This window comes from Lotus japonicus, chromosome 1, assembly GCF_012489685.1.
Source record: "Lotus japonicus ecotype B-129 chromosome 1, LjGifu_v1.2".
Lineage (NCBI taxonomy): Eukaryota > Viridiplantae > Streptophyta > Magnoliopsida > Fabales > Fabaceae > Lotus > Lotus japonicus.
The window spans coordinates 67,431,310-67,450,745 of record NC_080041.1 but is presented as its reverse complement, the minus strand read 5'-3'; the positions used below and the strand labels follow the sequence as shown (position 1 = coordinate 67,450,745).

Genomic DNA, 19,436 nt, shown 5'->3' with positions numbered 1-19,436 from the left:
ATCCGCGACAAGTAGTGACCGTTTCAGGGGGAGGGGAATAAGTTCATTATTCCCGCAAACAACTCCAATTGCCATGTAGAGCCAACCAATCACCCAAGGGAGTTCTTTTTGTGAGTAAGTAGCAGTGGTCCTCTGTGCTTCTGGGTTGTGTCTTCGTCGTGTGGATGCTCCGGTGGTGATACCTGCAAAAAAACTTTGACACTCAGGTTAGACCGTGGATGAGATGTAGAGAAGATGATGTGAAATGTGTGTATTAGTATACTTTTTCTTCGCCTTTTATAGGCTTCAGCTCGTGAAGTACGAGGTCTTAGTTGGTATGAAATATGAGGGCCTGTTGGATTGCCTCACACAGAGAACTTTGCGTCGCTAATCGAACAGTGTCTAGGGGCTTATCGTGTGATGTCTTCTCTGAGCGTTGCATCTTCTCCTTGGGCAGAGAGTCTTTGACCTTAGAGAAAGAAGTGCCATGATACTAAAAGTGTTAAGTTATGGTGATGGTTACCACTCCACGGTGAAATGGGTAATTGGTCGGTGGTGAGCTGGACAATGGTGGTTCACATAGTCGATGGTTTGCAAGTATTTGGCACATGAACGGACTGTGGTTGCTCAACATCTTCATAATCGATAGGGTAACATGCTCACAGGGATGGTCGATGGATGACCATGTCCCTAACAAGTATGTACGATTGGCCATGGTTTGGGGACAATATGCGGTCGGATGGTTAGTGGTTGAACATGTACCCGAATATATATGTTTGGTTTATCATGGTCGGCGAACACCATGTGATTGGTCTTGTCATATGATCGGTATTACTAGCAATAATGACAGAATGTTGACCGTCGGAACAAAAGTCCCTCGGCTCTACCCTTCATCGTATGTGAAAGTTGAGAGATATGTTTAAAGTCAATTTCTCATAATTAACCTCTGAAACACATACACTAGTGGCCCCGAGGCTTAAACAAAGAAACCTTTATGAAATTGTACTCTAGGGATTTAATTGAAGCATCATTGCAACTAACAAACATACACTAGTTATCAATTTTTTCTCAATTTGTAAACTTGAATTTCATTTAAGTAAACTTTATTAATTTCCTCCACCATATTCATTTGCCACCCACGAGCCAATAGAAAGGCATCTTCTCCCCCTGTTGTGAATCCATATCATGCTATTGCAAGTTCTGATGCAATGCCCAAGATTTAACACCAAGATCTCTAAATTATTGATGGAAGGCTAGATTCTTTGTCCTTTGTCAATTTCAGTCATGGGACCCATATGGACTTCATTTATTCAGATAATGTTTAATTAAGATATATAAGGTAGGGGGGTGGAGGTGTTGATGATATCTATAAGGTCAAATTTAAAGTCCCCATCAAGGGCATACAGAAGACATTGAAAGCACATAATATTATTAGCAAACCTTAATAAAAAAAAGAGAGGGAAAGAGAGTTGAGACCCAAGAAGCTATTTTACCAAATATATATATATATCAATGTCAAGAAGAATTAACAATTGACACAGTTGGCACTGGGCACAGCAAGACTCACTCCTTTGATTCAGCAACTTGATTCTCTTCCTCTCCTTCTGTCCATGACATTTTGAACAGTTGATTAGAGTTAGAACTTAGAAGTCCACGCTCAAGGTGTGTTTATTCATAAAAAAGACCAGTTGGGTCTATATTATATATATCTCAGATTGGAAGAACGAGGTGGGAAGATAAGGGAAAATGAAGAGGACCAGAGATATGGAGAAGAGGTCAGAAATAAACTCTGCCATTGAAGAGCTTTCCATGCTGGTTATAGTCAAACCTGGATCAAATCAAGAGGATGCACACATCCCCACCAAGCCTTTCCTATCACTATGTTACTTGATTGTACAAGTTCTTGGTGGGTTTTGCTTATTTCATTTCTTCATTTTCAAACATGAATGTGATGCAACTCCAAACATTTTGTCATTATGCTTGATTGATTGATCCTCTTGCAGATAAGATTGGGCCAACAATGGCTGTTTTGAGACAAGACGTTTACCAAAATATCAAGGTAAAAAAAGAATTTTAAGGCATAGTGAAACTCTTAAATCTGTTCACATTACTTGAATGAAAACTATCTATGCATAGTAGCAGTAGCTTTCTTTCTTTTTTACCTTTTAAACTTTTGTGTTAGTTGTTGTTGTCTATTAGCATGAGGTGTGTTGACTTTCAGTTTTTCAGTTAACATGCTACTAATAGCATGAGGTGTATTGCCATTGCTACTAATAGCATGTATGGATGAACTTATTTTTCTTTTAAATCAATTATGACATCCAAAAACTTATCATATAAGCTTCTCTCCAGAATCAGTTGTAGAAGAGTTCTCAAACATGCCTATATTCTTTGTTATTGCAGAGGTTGGAAGCCATGCATGAATCAAATCCCTCAGTGAATTCAAATTTGGTTGAGATATTGAAATCAGAAGCTAGCAAAGGCAACGCCAAGTCAACGTGGTGTAGCTGCAGTAAATCCTTTGTTTGGCTCACTAGGTGAACATATATCTGTAGTTTTCTTTTGTTTACTTATTTAGTTATTCCTCACACTCAGAATAAATAATGGAAGGCATTATCTTCCGTAGTTTATTTTCAATAAGTTGAATAATTTTCACTAACAGATGTGCCACCCTGCAGATCCCTAGATTTCTCCTCAGCCTTGTTACAAGCACTAGCAAAAGATCCTAAAAAGAATATGGAGCAAGCAGTTCAAGAATCTTATGCTGCAACTTTGACACCATGGCATGGATGGATTGCATCAGCAGCTTTCAAGGTAATAACAATTTGCTAAGAAATACTGACATCCTTACTTTACGTGTCAGACATATTTTTGCGGTGTCTGAGCAATTTTTTTCCGGCTTGGACACTTCAAGCCGAGACCTCCGGTTGGCTGGACACATGTGGGACACAGATATTGATGGATTCTTAGCATGTTTAGATCAGCTTCTCTTTCATCGAATCAATTCCGTAAATCGTGCTGCTTTTAAAATCAATTACAAAAGGCTTTACAAATATGCATAACTTAGAATGGTAATTAAGCAAATATATAAATAGAAAACTTGCATAGTTTAGCATGGTGACCAAAATTGTGCATTTGTTTTCTGCTGAACTAACAGAAATGGTGCTGCAGGTGGCTGTAAAACTAGTGCCTGATACTGAAACTTTCGTGGATCTCCTCAGGGGGAAAAATGAAGACTATGAGACCCTAAAGGAGAATATGCAGATCCTGGTTTCTTTGCTTGTGCCTTTTCTTGAGGATATCCATTGTCTTCTGGTAAGTGTCAATTTTGTGTTTCCTTGCATAACATCAATTGGTCATGCTAATTGGATTTCCTATCATCTACTTACCTTATGAATATATTTTTTGCAGAAAGCATATGACTTGGACAAGCTTAAGTCAAGCTGAAGTCAAGATAGAAGAACTTCTCAACAGCTTTGTGTAGTGTATATAGTTTGGTTTCTTTGTAAATTGCTTGTATAGTAAATTTTGTGTCAACACAGCACTGTAGTTACAAGTTTGTATCCGGATGGTCAATATAGATGGTTATACACCATTTTTGTTATTAGAATTTGAGTTATATTTCATCTACCTAGAGGATCTAATTCGGTGACATGAACACTAATTTGAGTAACCAATTTCCAGCTTAACATTAAATGACATAAAGAGTGTCATGAAAATTCATCCATTAAATGAAATTCATTTGCTTTAATTGTAATTGCCAGCGAGAAGTTTTCTAGACTTTCCTTTTTCCTATATGTATTCTCATAGTTCAATTCCTCCAAGATGTAAGAATTTGAACATATATTCTTGGAATCAAATGAACATGTTTAAATAATAAATATAGATTCAAGTCCATCCCCACAAGGAGTTTTTTATGTCCTGTGAATTAGAAGGAGGATCTTGAAGTGCAATCAATGCTGCAACTAACCCAGCATTGCTTGCAATGTTTGGCTCAGTGAACCTTTGGTTGCTCCTTTGATCACTGAACTTATCATCTGTGTCTGGCCCTCCCACCATGGCTCCCAAAAGAACTTGTGGATTCGGGTCTTTCGAGTTTCGCCATTTCTTACCATCATCACAATTTTTATACCGGTTATCCCAAGGGATTGATGCACCTCTGTGATGAACTTGGACTGGATACCTGTCACCATAGCCCACTAAATAGCTCATTTTCATAGGATTTTGTCCAAGTATGTAGTTAACCTGAAGCACACAAAACAGAAGGGAGCAAAATTAGTACTATTTTCAATTTATATAGGTCACAATATGAAGAACCATAAGGCAAGGGATTTGCCTGAGAACTAGAAAAGTCGCGAAGCATTTTCACTGAGAATTCATCATTCTTGCAACTTGCACTAGTCATTTTGAGATGGTCCAGGTAATCACTATACAATTTACTGAGAAAAGATGCTGTTGCAGCATACTGGAGTAATGGCCCCATATCAGGTTTCAAGATAATCAATCCACCTACCATTATGTTTAGCAAGAATCATATACATAGATAACATATTTATGCCTCAGTAGTTGGACCCTAATCCCACACTAGCAAATAATGTATGTTACAATTGATCAGAAATTAATTACCAGGTGTCCTGCTCAAATATTTGTTGAGTAGATAAGAACACATGAGTGAGTCTGTAGAGTTTGATGAGAGTTTCAAAACATCTTCATATGGGAATCCAGGATCTTGGAAATATCGAATACCCGTAAGCAAAACCTACAAACATAAGCTGAAAAAAATTATACTAAGATTCATTGTCAAATCTCAAAATCATCTAACAATTCAGATTGTGTGGCCCTGAAGTTACCGCGATAGCATTGAGCTTGTTATTCCAATCAAACACCTCTTTGTTAAAATTTGTTTCATCAGCCTTGGCTGACAAAAATAATGCAGTTGCATTTGCAAGATAATCAGTCTCTTCAGTAGCAAGAAATAACCAAGTTGCTCCCCAGGCCAATTCATCTTTGTGACTAGTTGAGTTGTAAAGCATTCTAGCTTGTTTTCCACAGGCATCAACATTGGTGTAGGTCCCTTGCTTCTTAGGATCTTCCTTTGTAACTGCCTCATATAAATTCTCTGCTGCTTGGATTAGTTTCCTTGAGTAATCTTGGTCTTCTTTGAATACCATAGATGCTGCAGATAATGCTGCCACTATTTCGCCAGCTAAATCTGAAGCAGAGCCATCACATGTTGAAACAAGTCTCTCATACTTCATGTCTTCAGGTCTTTGCCAGCAACTTATATCATTGGGCTCATTGTTATTACTAATGGTACTTCCAACCTGATAAATTGTAAAAACACACAACAATTCTATTCATAACCAATAGAAACTAACTCAGTAGGAATTGCAGGACAAAACTTAGACACAGGTATATATATACTGTTGTCATTAAAACATGACACATGGGTTGAAAAATGGAAAGTTAAGGGAAGTTATCGCATTAATAAAATTAATAAATATTAAGAAAGTGGCTGGTGAGTTTTTCATTGCGCAACAACACAAACGATACATACACTAGTGTTCATAGAGTTCCATGCCCTTGACCTAACTCTTATTAGATCAGTTGATTGAAAGAGTAAATCTATTTATTTTGCCAACGATATAAATCATTTTGACCCGAGCTCCTTGCCCATGACCTTACTCGGTCATACCGGTCCAACTATCATGTTGAAGTTTTTTCCTTCAAAATTTAATTAACTTGCCTGGGAATACATTGTAAGGTTGGATCCGGATTTTGAATCTGGGGGGATGAACACCTTGAGCAAGTAATCACTGCCCCATCTTATGATTTCCCTGACATGGTGAAGCTCACCAATATCAGCATATTTACCTTGATATTCCATTGTACTCCAACTCAACAAGGTCATAGTATAAGCAGTGGTGAAGGTAAACTTAATGTTGTTTCCAGAATCATAAAATCCACCAGTAAGATTAGCCTTAGCTGAATTCCCATCCTGTAATCCCGAGTCTCCTCGAAATTTCACTGGACTGTTCCTTGGATAGTACCCAGCTACCAAAAAAAGGCAAAAGAAAACAATGTTGAATTACAAGAAGAAAGAAAGCAGAATGTGCAATACAAAGAAAACTAGAGAAGTAGTACATTTTTGGGCATCATAAAAGGTTAGAGCTTGGTTCACTGCCAGTTTGAGATTGATTGAAGAACCATGATGCTTGTTCTTCTGAGGTAAAAAGTGCACCAATAAAATCACTGCTGTGATAGCAAATATTATTGCCACTGAAACTATGATGAAACGGTGAAAATGCTCCCTGTCAGTGATGACAATGTTGTAGTCAAAAGATTTTGGGTAATGGGAAGGGATGGATTCATAAGCAGCAGAAGACTTAGGAGAATGATTAAATTCAGGTGCTAGGGAGTTCCCTCTGGATGAAGCAAGAAGGCGACCTGTCTCTAAAACTGTATGCACATATGTAACAGGTTGCTTTTCTGTCTCAAGAGTCAATGGCACTGTTGGTGCCATGATTGATGAAGAAGATGCAGGGTTCTATTTTCAGTAACTTACTATAATATGTTAATGTTGCATTGGGTTGATATTCCAAAGCTTGGGTTTGTCTTTTCTTTGCCGTCCAAAGTATAGCATTACATGGGAAGTAATGTACAAATTATACAAATAAAGGCAAAATATTTCCTTACTAGTGCCAAAATTGTATTCTTATAATGATAATTAAGTTCTAAACGTTGATGCTGAAGGACTAAATAGCCTCATCTGTTCCTGTAGCAGAGGTAAAGCCAAACCAGATGAAGATGATGGTAGTCGTATTATGTGAGGAACAAGGCAAATAAGAAACAAGAAGAATAGATGAAGTGTTAAGCTTAGTTGCAAATTAGATTCCATGTCTTTAAGAGTTTTATTCAAGTTATTTGCAAACACTCTCAAAGATTGAATAGCAAGACTCCTGAAAAGACTCAGAAGCTGATAGATATAATGATAACTAACTGCATAAACTCATATAATTTGATGTAGTAGATGGCAAATATGATTGTGCTGTTGTCAAGAGACAGGCTAAGAGAATTTTCAAGTAAATGTAATGGGAGAAGAATATAAAATTTTTTTTTTTTTGATCAAGAAAGAAGAATATAAAATTTCGTGGAATAAGAAAAGTGATTTTAGTGGAGCACAATGTGCATTTTATATTATCATAGTTATAGCTAGTCATGGAACTAATCACAACTACCTAGCTGATCCGCAACTAACCAATCTAACTGGCAATAATTACATTCTGATCATGGCCTAAAGTCCCTTTAACTTTGTAATTGAACAAGAGAGTCTATTGAACAACGAGTAATTGGTTTAAGTTGTAAATATTTAATTCATTTTTATAAGGTGTCCGTTCGAGTATTGTAAATGGAGAAACCTCTTAGTCCTACCAAAATAATGATGTGTTCGGCTTTAACAAATAACAAGATTTTCGTCCATTAAGTATCCCTATGCTCAGAAAAAAATAAAACTATTTGCTTAATTTATCTAAAATCCATGATGTATACACCAACAAATTTGGGAACATGGAAGATCTAGCCAAAGAGCTTATCTGAGGAACTCCTAATTGAGTATTCACCAAGCTTGTTACACAGGGGTATTATTACTACCTTATTTGCTTGTATTATTATATGTTCTGTTCAAATTTAAAGTTCCATTTGCTGCTCTACCCAGTGTTCCTGAGAATAGGACAACTTGAAACACCACCTTCAGTACTACCATCAAACTCAGGACCTTTAAGAAGACCTCCAATCAGTTCATTTGCATCAAAAAAGAACTCCACCTTCACGATTTTCGAATCCTCATCCAACTGCGATCCAAAAATAACAAAAACATAAAATTGTTGCAGAAGAAAGGAAGAATCACTGTCTAAATCACCTCAACTAAATATGAGGTAAAATTAAAATCACCTCAGTCTTAGGTAGGTCGATAATATTTTGACATGTATCTTAGGAAATTTCACCTCATAACATGTGTCAAAATATTAATGTCAAAATTTTACCTCTTATTAACTTAAGCTACGCATAGTAATTATCATCATAGTTGTTATTTTACCGTGAAAATAGCCATTCCATAGAATTCAATTTTTTCTCCAGTTGGAGCGTGGCCTTTGAAAGGACCCTCCATGTAGCCCCAGTGTCTAAACTTGTAGACAATTACTGGCGGTCCAGAATACACTTGGAGAATCTCCAAAGCAAACCCTCTTGGTAAAGTAGTAGTAAAAGCTATGTGAGATGAATATCTTGTTTCTTTGTCTGGGTCATAAGGCCTCAGTTTTTGAGGTAGGGATGTTTGCAACATGGGAATGTAGCCCCCACCAAGTTCCCCTATCTCTTCCAAACTCATAGGCTTTCTCCCTGCATCATAACAACCAAGATTTCTTCAGATTGATTAAATGTTAACTTCAAAAACAGGTGTTTTAAATTCTGTAGATGCAATAATAGCTGGTAATTAAATCATGCTAACCATTTAGGCTGAAAGTAAATTTCTTAGGATCAATTGATCTGAACTCGTTTATATCAACTTTGTGGAAAAATTCCATTTCCCAATTTTTAACTAAAGTCTGCACCTGCTCTTCAAGTGATCCAGGAGGCCATTCCTGCAGCCATGAAAAGCATATAGTCGGTTGCAAACGTCAACTGACAAACTAGAATTTGTCATGTTGAAATTAATCAGAGAAGCAAGATTTGCCACATCAAATTCAACATGAATCCATATTCAGTTCAACGAAAATCCAAACAGGCATTCGGATTTGTCATTGACACATGAAAGGTGTTGTTTACTATTGAATTGAATTGAATTCTAACATGAACACTCTCATACATATTCATTACACTAGAATATTGGGAGATGAGAAAAAGAGAGACCTTGGTTCTGCCTTCTTCAAATAACTTATTCACAGCCTCATAGTTAGGTGGGGCACCAAATCTCCATTTGGTGTTCTTCTCTTCATCTCCGTGCAAATAGGTGCGGTACTTGTCCTTTTCAACACTTGGTGATGCCATCTTTGGCTACAAAAAAGAAGGAAGATAAGGTTTATGATATGAATAGAACTTCTGTTGAATATATATAAGATGTATGTTTTTTTTTTATAAGCAAATGTTAGTTGTTAATTGTTAATAAATTAGTTCCTTCGCCGGAATTTGAACTCTCTGGTGGCATCCTGCAAATCTCTTCATTTGATATGAATACATATAAGATGTATGTTATGAGAATGTATGACTGTTACATTTTACATTTAATCATAAATGGTTAAGATTAAAACATTCAGTCATTTGATTTTTTTTTTTTTAAATCACACATATTTAAGTGGTCACGTGATTATCACATTACAATTAAATTATTTTAATCTTGACTGTTTATGATAATATCTAACTGTTTATGATTATATCTAATGGTCATGATTATTCTTTGATATTCTCATCATTCTCACCAATATGTATATAATATGGTACTTGCTCATCAAGTAATTGTTAGAGTCAGTGTCGTCTTCAGAGAAAATGATGTGTGCCAACCCGTTCTTGTGGACTAACAGCAAACTTTTGCAACACATTGGAATTTCAAGATTTTGGGAATGAATTGACTATTTCATAGTTAATACTAATACAATTTCATTTTGAATTGATAACTTTTGTTTCTAAAGGTGACAACTTTCCTGTCAAAGAGAAATTTTAAATGTGTCAATCTTTTGTAATAAATTATTAGTATTTACGGTATTTACAACTAGTTAGTGACTAGTATAAAACTATCATCCAACAGTGATTGAAAATAAGAGGCAAAATTTATTCACGGGTTTAGAGATTAATTTTATCAGTAGTTAATTTATTGGTCACTAAATGCTAGCAACTGAACTGAGGTACATTGGATTTATTGTTGAATTGTTAAGATTAAAATTTGGAATGTTCAAGAGAATTCTCAAGTAGGAGTGTTAGAAGTGAGACTATTCTCTTGTGTCTATCTAAGAAAAGTTGCTATGAAGCTGCTATGATCATTCATATTCCTATCATTTTCCACCTAATTTTCTATATATCTATATTTTCTCTTTTAATTATGTCACCAATACATCTTTTACTTTCTCTATCTTTGCTTCCTATCTCTTTCCTCTCTTCACTCCATTTACACTTCACTTGTTATGTCATCAAAACTTTTTCCATCTAAAAACTATGTTGACTGAATTTCTTGACGTAATGGTTGTACTTTTTTGTAACATCATAAACCAATTATCCCAAAAGCTTAAATCATTGGTAAATGACACATGAATGATTATATTTCTAACATGTATACTCACTTCGGCTTGGAGCGTGAACAATACACAGTACCATGTGCTAAAATTCAACATTTTTTATTAGAAGAATTGTTGGCGGCAATGATTGAATTCTTCATCAAGATCAAGAAGAAATTGGATCCCCGAAAGTTAGCTCAAGTGTTTAGAACTAGGTGACATAAGGGTTGAGAGAATGAGGGTGAAGAGTGCAGGGTTCGAACTATAAATTTTAAATACAGTTGCAAAGTTAGCATAGGCAATCAGTTGAGTTTAAGCAAATTGCCTTCAATTGTTGATGCTTTGTTCTCCAATGTCCATTGACAAAGGACTTGGATTTTGAATGGAAACGTTAGAGCCGTCCAAGATTCAGCTATCGTTTATGTTGAGCTTTTCAAATTTCCACTCAATAAAACTTTGAATTTGTTTCATGTTTTGTTCAGAAAAATTGTGTCAGCGCATCTTCAACCTTTTCCTTATTTTTTTCTTCTTTTGCTCACTTTAAAAAGACATTGCTTTATCAGAGCAAGGATGTTAAACTAGCCCTGATAAGAAAATGGCTTTACAAGTTTTTGTTGTAAGACTGTGATAATGAATTTGAACAAACGATCCCATACAAACTACACAAGCCTTCACTACCCAACCTGATACTAGGGATTAGGATTTGCGAAACAGCTTTAGTAGCTAACAAAAAATAGTGTTTGAATAGAGAAGAGGTTTAGACACAAAAAAAACAGAACAGGTAAGAGGTGAGCTAGATTCTTAAATTCAGGTGGCACTAACAAGCAAAGCATAATCGATGTTACAAAGTTGCATGTTATCGATATATCCATCAACAGTGAATCATACATATAGATACAAACAAACTGCAAATTAATAAGTTTCTTCAACTGGGGTTTCAGAGACAAGGTTCATTTCATGTATTTGTGCAAGAATTTCCTGTGGAAATCATTCCTGATGGTATCATTAATGAATCGCTTCGGTGCCTTGGCTTCACCACGGGCTTGGTTCTTAAACACGACATCATCATCCCACCTAAGCCAAACAGGTGCATACAAAAACCCCAAAAAAATGAGATCATGACAAAAAACCGATAGGGTTAACAGCAAAAGTAGACATTTTGGTTTAAGAGGGGAAATATTGGGATTCAAACCTTCTTTTCACATTGAAAGATGCTGGATTATTTAGCAATGGGTTTCCACGCAGAAGCTCTGCCTCCTTTACTTTAAGCTCTTCCTCTTGCTCTAGTCGTTCCTGCACAAAACAATCACATTTCATTTTTTGTTAGAGATACTCTTATGTATTGAGTACAATGTGTTGTAATTACTAGTTAGTTAGAATTGTTTAATACTTGCTAATGAGTCTGTTAGTCTTACTCTTGCAAGAGTTAATTAGAAATTAGAATTAGTTTCTTTTCAGTTCGCTTCTGTTAGAAGCTAAAACAGTCTATACATCATAGAACTGTAAACAGTTTCAAGCCTTAGTAGAGTTGCAACTCAACAAGAAATTGATAGCCCTTTACTAAACATTTAGTAAAGAGAGGGGAGTCAGGCTATTTACTAAAACATCTAGCTGAGCAAGGAATGGTTCATCGTCTTAATGTCCTCATACACACCATTCTGATGGTGTGATTGAAAGAAAACAGACATATAGGTGATATGGGGCTTACACTTACATCTCAAGCTGGCCTTGCCATATATTTTTTTGGGATCATGTTTTTCAAACTGCAAAACATATCATAAACAGACTTTCCTCTCTCCATCTCATCAAAACAAAATACCATTTCAAATGATTTTTGGACTTCTTCCAGATTACTCATACTTGAGGTTCTTTTGGGTGTGCTTGCTATCCTCTTCTTCATCCCTATAGTAAACACAAACTATCATACAGATGTCTTTTGTATCTGTGTGGGTTATTCTCTATCACATAACAGGTACAAATGTCTCACACAAGAGGGAAAAATTATAGTGTCTACAGATGTCAGGTTTGATGAGTCCGAATTTCCAAAATATGCTGCATCTGTCTAATTATCTACTTCTACCTCTCCTATTCAAGTGCCTCTTCCATAACTTAATATACCTAATTCAGGTTCTGTTGAGTCTGTCCCAAACTCTACATCATCTGATTTTTCCTTGCCATCTCCTTCACTAACAGTATCAAGTCATTCAGTTTCTGTTCCGCACTGTTCTAACATGCCTAATAACATTTCTTCACCCGTCAGTCATAATTTGTCTCATTCTAGCACTCCTTTAATCTGTGCTTCTCCATCAACTTCAAGTTCACCAACACAGCTCATCTCCGAATCAGTTCATCCTATGCTAACTATATCCAAGTCTGGTATCTTCAAACTTAAATTGCATCCAACATTGCTCTTTACTACTACTATTGAACCATCCTCTATCAAACAGGCCTTGACATTACCTCATTAGAAAGCTGCCATGCAATCTGAATATGATGCCAGGAGGATGAAAATTGTCTAAATCTATTGGTGATCCAATGCACGACCCTTCTTTATATCGTTCTATGGGTGGGTGCTCTTCGGTACACTACCATCGCTCGACCAAGATTATGTTTTAGTGTTAGCAAAGTCTGTCAAAGCCTTCACCATTAGAACATCATTGGGAAATAGTCAAATGAATTTTGAGATACTCGAAAGGCTCTATTGACTTTGGACTCCTTATTCTGTTATTCGGCCAGCTTGTCAGCATGTTCCCTTAGAGCTACATTCATTTTGTGATGAAGATTGAGCTCCAATCCAGACGATCAAAGGTCCACATTAGGGTCAACAATCTATTTTGGTCCAAATTTGTTTTCATGGTATTCAAAGAAATAGAATATTGTTGAAAGATCTAGTGCTGAAGCACAATATAGATGTTTAGAACTTACTACCACAGAACTTGTGTGCATTCAGTCACCTCTTAAAGTTTCAAACTCCAGTCTCCACTAGTACTGTTTATTGTGATAGTCAAAGCACAGTGGCTTTGTGTCATAATCCTGCTCTTCATAACATGACCGTTCATGGAATTGGATGTGTATCTTTGCAAAAGAGAAGGTTCTAGCAGTCACTCATGTTCCAGCTCATGAACAGCTAGCAGATGTTTTTTGCAAAAGCACTTTCTAAATACTCAGGGTTGTGTCATTTACTTCACCACTCTGAGTTTAGAGGGGGGAATGTTAGAGATATTTATATGTAACAAGTATCAATCTGGTAATTACTTTCAGATAGATAGAATTCTGTTATACTTGTTAATGAGTTTGCTAGTCTTACAGAATAATATTGAGTTGATCAGTTTATCTTTCTCTCTAAGTTTTGAAACAAATTTTTTTGCCCACAAGGAAAAACTACATTTGTTTACAACTTATAATTCAAATCATCAGATCAAATTAGCAAAAGGTAAGCGGCTAAACATAAGGAGTATTATTTTATGTGCTCAGCCACCTGTTCATCAACATCCCAATGAATTTGTTAGGGTCCAACCCACTGAGTGGGGCTTCGAAGCTATACGAGTAGTTAAGTTAGTTGGGTAGCTATATGATAGGTAACTGGGGTTAGCTTGTTAGTAGTTAAGTGGGGTCAGTAGTTTGTTAGTTAGTTATAGGGTTAAGAGGCATGTTTTCTATAAATAAGCGTGATTAGAGAACATTAGGTTATCTTGTTATTCAGTTTAGGAATTGGGTTAGAGAGAGAAGTGGTTCTCTCTTTAGGCTTTAGGCTTGGAAAGGGTGTTTGGTATCCCTTTCTATTGTATCTCTCCCTAGTTTCCAATTGGGAATTAGGGTTTCTATCAATAAAAATCAGGTTGGGCTTCAATCTTGCAGCAGAGGTAAGAATGCCGCAATTGGAGATGAAGAGTGGCCTGCATGTCCAAAATGGTGAGGTGTTGGGCACAATGTTTCGAGTTGCTGCGGAGGCCACGTTGACGGAAACCACCATGCAGCCACCATGGAAGCGACCACACGCATTTCTTTGTGGGCCGGAGAAGACAGAGCGTTCGCCGGTGAAACCAAACACGCTTGTTTGCATGCCGGAGATGGTAAATCGTCCACCGGCGAAACCGCCTAATATTGGGGCTTTGTGGGCGTCGACGTCGGCGGAGCTGATCATCACAAGTCGTGCACCAACAGGGAAGAGAGATGACATATTGAAGATGAATCTTCTCCAATGTCGCAAGGAAGATCTGCCTCCATCATTGGATCCGTCAGAGCACAGTACTCCTGCAAAGTTCGCGATTTCGCAAACGGCAAGAGAGGTGTCGACGAGAGCAATTCCACAAGCGAAGGAGATGAAGGCAGCAAGCATGCAGGTACAGTTTCTGCCACTAAATTCATCGAAATCAACTATTTGTGTGGTGAACAAAGGGAGAGTGGAAGATAAGAGACATGCTAAACTGATCACTGTAACCATGCGTGAGTGGTCACTAAAAGGGGGAATTGGGCCTTACAACAGAATAGTGGAGTCAAACTAATAGATTGGGCCAACCTTGGTCACACCAGAAGCCTTTTGTTGATTTGGAATGCATTAGATCCTTATATTCAGGTTGGAGGGAGACTTTTACTTTCACCAAGTCCTCAAGAGGTTGTGGCAGACATTGGGTATCATGGTGATTGGGGACATTTTAGCTTGGAGGGGTTTGCACTTTCAGATTTTTCTTGCTTGCTATTCCAATAGGTGCAGGACAGCACCATGAACTGTGCCAATTATTTGATGAACCGGCTCAACACTTCAGGCAGGGTGTATTCTTTGCAGTTCGTGCAATGGGATCCAGGAGTAAGCTCGGATTGTCACTTTTGTATCATTGGCATGGCTGTTGGAAGGGAAGTTAATATCCACAGCTTGATCTTGGGCATAGCTGTATTTTGGAGTGTTCACTGTTGTAGCTTGTATTCAGGCCTTCACCTTGAGGACAAGGTGAATTTTCAGGGGGGGAGTATTGATAGGTAACTGGGGTTAGCTTGTTAGTAGTTAAGTGGGGTCAGTAGTTTGTTAGTTAGTTATAGGGTTAAGAGGCATGTTTTTTATAAATAAGCGTGATTAGAGAACATTAGGTTATCTTGTTATTCAGTTTAGGAATTGGGTTAGAGAGAAGTGGTTCTCTCTTTAGGCTTGGAAAGGGTGTTTGGTATCCCTTTCTATTGTATCTCTCCCTAGTTTCCAATTGGGAATTAGGGTTTCTATCAATATAAATCAGGTTTCTATCACTATATATCAGTTTGGGAGCCGATATAAGAAAATGAATAACAGACTCTATTTTTGTTATAAGGGAAAACCCCTGGGGATGATGATGCTATTCATTCTCTAATCTCTATCAGTACTATTCCTTCTTTCTACTAACTAATTCTTGGGAATAGGAATCCTGGCGTCTAACAGAATTACAGAAAGGTGGGGGAAAGGCCAATGTATCTACCCACCCTCCCTCACTCAGCCAGTAGCTACCCTTCTTCCAAAGTGAGGTAGAAAAAATACTTGAAGTATATAAAATGTAGAGAGCAATCCAAGATCGTCTAGAAGTTCAATGCCATGACTTGAATTATGCTAAGGACAAAAAAAGAAGAAATAATTTTACCTTCCGTAGCTTTTCCTCTGCTCTTTCCTTCTTTATTTGTTCAAGCTCAGCAAGCAAAGCTTCAGTGTCATCCTCATCATCATCATCATCTTCATCACTGACAGAGATAATGAGACTTTTAATATATACTACTATTAGCAAGACATATGATTGATACCAAAAGTTGATGTAAGAAATTTGACTTCAAATACTTATAATAAGAAAATTTCAAAAATATTGATACAAGAAACTTGTCTTCAAATACTCACAACAAGATCATTAAATTCACCCAGAGAAAATAGAGAACAAGGTATAATGTGAAGGCACTAGTTTGTAACAAAATATCAGCTTAAATGTCTAAATTCACCATGAGTTATAACAATGAAGAAGTCAAAACAGACCCCCCCCCCCCCTCCAATTTGCTGACAAAGCATCACCACATGCCAAAACAAGGTATTAGCTAAATAGATGCAGCATGAGTACATTTGCATAATAAAAAATGTAGCTTTTAAACGTTGAAAGGAAGGCACAACTTAACCCAACCCAAGTGTCCCAAAAAGAATTTGGAAACAAAGAAAAGCATAGGCGAGCACAAACAAGATCAACTGCAAACAAAGGCAATATTGACAAAACTCAATCATATTTGATATTTGATTGCTCATCCAGTATAACTTAAATGCTAAAAGTTGTGCCATACTTACAGCTAAATGTCTATATGTAATAAATATATCATATATCATTAGTATTAAAAAAAAGATTGGCTATGCTGATACAAACAGTCTACATATTGATGCACAATTGCACATGCGCTCATGAATGCATACTGAAAGGTCTATGTATTATAAAATGTCTAAAAAATAATAACCCAAGATTGTTTTACAAATATTAAATGACCCATATGTTTAAGCAATAACTTCAATTGTATTACATATAAGGATGTATTACACTATTACTACAAGTCCCTATTGTGTGAGACATGCCTGTGCACTTGTCACGTGCATATAAACTCTCAAAAACTGGGTTCAGTTTTATTCAGTTGTGTCTATAGACACCAAAAATACAATAAATTGAACAAGCATTTCATACTGATAACATGAAGTTTGTGCTAAATTACCAACCTCTCTTCATCACTTTTGACTTCAACATCAGAATCATCTGCATCAACACTTCGTGCAACAATATGGCCTTCAACATCTCTCTTTGTTCCTGTGTATGTTAAAGGCCTACCAAATTAGGAGTGCAAAATATTTAAGTTAGTAAGTTTATACTAATTAGTGCATGTAATACCTTCCAAAAACAGATGGCCACTCTTTCCATGATCCCTGTCATCTGTGAGAACATAGATTAGATAGAATAGTTAGTAGCAATGAAAATGAAAACTCATGACTGGAATGATAAAATTCAATCCCCCACAAACAGAAATTTAGAAAAGCATTACAAACCAATATAAGATTTATTTTTTGATGAGAAATGCCTTCGCTCACGCTCTTCCAGTTCATCACGCAGGTTCCTTCTCTTTAACTCATCCTGTGTGTCCTGTCCGTCTCTCCTGGCAAGGTAGAAGATAAAGCACACCACATGCATCACCAAAACTTGATGCTAACATAATAACATGCAACATTGACCTTATAGACAGAGCAAAATTCGGGGGTTAGTTACCTTGGCTTGAGAGTGGTGTGAGATGCGATGTCCCTGGAGGAGTATTTCTGAGAGGGACCGAAAATTCGGGTACCGCCTTGTTCGTTGCCACCTTTAGCCGGTGCCCATGTGGGCCGAGCAGCGGTCGTCATCTTCGGAGGAGGAGGAAGGTTTCGGTCGAAGAGAAATCGAATCAGAATATTCACAGAAAAATAAACTCTGAATTGAGGGGAAGAAAAGGAGGATGATGGCAAGGTATTAGCTATTAGATAGGGTTTGTGCGAGTTGGAATCAGAATATCTGGACCTGTGCTCATGGAGCAAACCGAAAGAGTTAATTTTTCAAAAATTGATTCACATCGAAAACTATATAATAAGTTCAAGTTTATAGTTTATAGGATTATATATTAGATATTATATACAATTAATTTTCCTACAAGATTAAATATTGTTTGGTTATATTATGAATTTATAATTTTTTAGTGTTAAGCGGTTCAACCAGTGACCCAGTGGTTAGACCAGTGACCCATTGACCCAGTGCCCTAACCGAGTCGATCACCGGGCCGAGTTTAATAACACTGGTGGAGACTAGCATGAAAGTGTGGGTGGGTTGTTCATGGGTGAAAGACCATCTTTTACCACTTGAAATTATAAGTTTGTCCTTAAACTAATTTTAAATGTCAATTATGTCATTATTGCTATCTTCATCTTTTCCTAATTTACCCTCTCCTTTATCCACAAAGAAAAATAACAAGCCCCAACCATAACCACGAGTAGGGGTGTAATCGGACCGGATTGGTTTGGATTTAGGGTGTTTAAATGTCCGAACCAATCAAACATGTTCGATTTGGATTGGTTCGGATTTCCTAATTTTTGCTTCTAAACCCGAGCAAACCAACCTGATCTCAATTGGATTGGTTCGGATCGGATCGTCAAATTTAAAATTAAAAAAAATATATATTATTTAAAAATTTGCACCAAAATTATTCTAAAAACGTGAAAAATTATATAAATATATAAGAATTCAACATTTCCAAAGAACAAAACATTCGATAATGACATAATCCATATAACCCAAATAAAATCAACATCTCCAATACAAATATAAATAGGCAATGTAATGAGCTGGAATGTTTCAGATGAATGTAAATAACAATTCTCAATTAATTGGGTTGGTTCGGATCGGTCGGTTTTTCAATCCCCAAATCCTATACCCGAACCGATGGTGATCGGATGCAGTAAAAAAAATCCGAACCGAATCGATGATCCAATCCAACCCACCATAATGTGTTCGGTTCGGATCGGTTTGATCGGATTCGCGGATCGGACTATACCAGCTTACACCCCTAACCACCAGCACAGCCAACACAACTAGAACATCTACTCCATAGAACCGCTGTCGCAAACAACCTTCACCTCCCTGAACAAGCCCACTACCAGTGAGACCCACCCCCAGCCTATGTATTGCCCAATAATCAACAACGAAACAACTATCTTGCAACTACTGAAGAAGAAAAAAAACAGAATTTGATTTAAAGAGATGGATGTTATGTTATGTCACTAACTCCTTTCAGTTTTCTTATCTATGTAATTAAGTTTCTAATTGGGGTTGTTTGTTTTCATTTCTGAACTTCTATAGCCTTTACTATATATGCCAATGTTATGTTTTCTAAAAAAAAAAAAGAGATGGATGTTGATTTTAATCTTGAAAATGGTGGGAATACGAGCGAGGAGGATGCAAGCATTCAAATTTGTGTCAACAGTTTGAGTCTGACAACAAATTTTTGCATGTGAAATCAGGGTCCATAAAAGAGTAGAGGGTTAGAGAAAAAAAAATATTTTTTTCCGATAAGAAGGTCGCTGGAGAGGATAAAGTCTGCGGCGGCATATGGCGGACATTCTCGCCGGAGTTAAACTTCTTTCGCGGTGAACAACGAAACAATGATGAGTGTAGGGCCATGCTGAAATTCAAGGAA

The 19,436-nt window shown here is 36.9% G+C and overlaps 4 protein-coding genes across 4 annotated transcripts; 1 reads left to right on the top strand and 3 right to left on the bottom strand.

Annotated features, from left to right (window-relative positions):
* The first annotated feature begins 1,510 nt into the window (after positions 1-1,510).
* Positions 1,511-3,589, top strand: LOC130741140 (glycolipid transfer protein 3-like). The gene is made up of 6 exons (XM_057593948.1): positions 1,511-1,885; positions 1,983-2,038; positions 2,383-2,516; positions 2,658-2,793; positions 3,151-3,294; positions 3,391-3,589. Exons 1-6 carry the CDS (start codon positions 1,726-1,728, stop codon positions 3,424-3,426), a joined length of 666 nt encoding a protein of 221 aa, XP_057449931.1. The 5' UTR covers positions 1,511-1,725; the 3' UTR covers positions 3,427-3,589.
* LOC130741125 (endoglucanase 25-like) lies at positions 3,466-7,276 on the bottom strand. Its single transcript, XM_057593931.1, has 6 exons — positions 6,124-7,276; positions 5,726-6,033; positions 4,830-5,303; positions 4,606-4,738; positions 4,316-4,488; positions 3,466-4,224 (listed from the first exon to the last, which is right to left on the bottom strand). Exons 1-6 carry the CDS (start codon positions 6,500-6,502, stop codon positions 3,868-3,870), a joined length of 1,824 nt encoding a protein of 607 aa, XP_057449914.1. The 5' UTR covers positions 6,503-7,276; the 3' UTR covers positions 3,466-3,867.
* A 195-nt stretch (positions 7,277-7,471) lies between these two features.
* On the bottom strand, positions 7,472-9,063 carry LOC130741134 (pathogen-related protein-like). Its single transcript, XM_057593937.1, has 4 exons — positions 8,887-9,063; positions 8,486-8,618; positions 8,075-8,376; positions 7,472-7,829 (listed from the first exon to the last, which is right to left on the bottom strand). The coding sequence occupies exons 1-4, from the start codon at positions 9,022-9,024 to the stop codon at positions 7,686-7,688; spliced, it is 717 nt and encodes a 238-aa protein (XP_057449920.1). The 5' UTR covers positions 9,025-9,063; the 3' UTR covers positions 7,472-7,685.
* Positions 9,064-11,016: 1,953 nt separating this feature from the next.
* On the bottom strand, positions 11,017-17,818 carry LOC130741101 (uncharacterized). Its single transcript, XM_057593902.1, has 7 exons — positions 17,483-17,818; positions 17,266-17,372; positions 17,111-17,152; positions 16,942-17,029; positions 15,845-15,941; positions 11,434-11,534; positions 11,017-11,315 (listed from the first exon to the last, which is right to left on the bottom strand). Exons 1-7 carry the CDS (start codon positions 17,611-17,613, stop codon positions 11,192-11,194), a joined length of 690 nt encoding a protein of 229 aa, XP_057449885.1. The 5' UTR covers positions 17,614-17,818; the 3' UTR covers positions 11,017-11,191.
* Between the last annotated feature and the right edge of the window lie 1,618 nt (positions 17,819-19,436).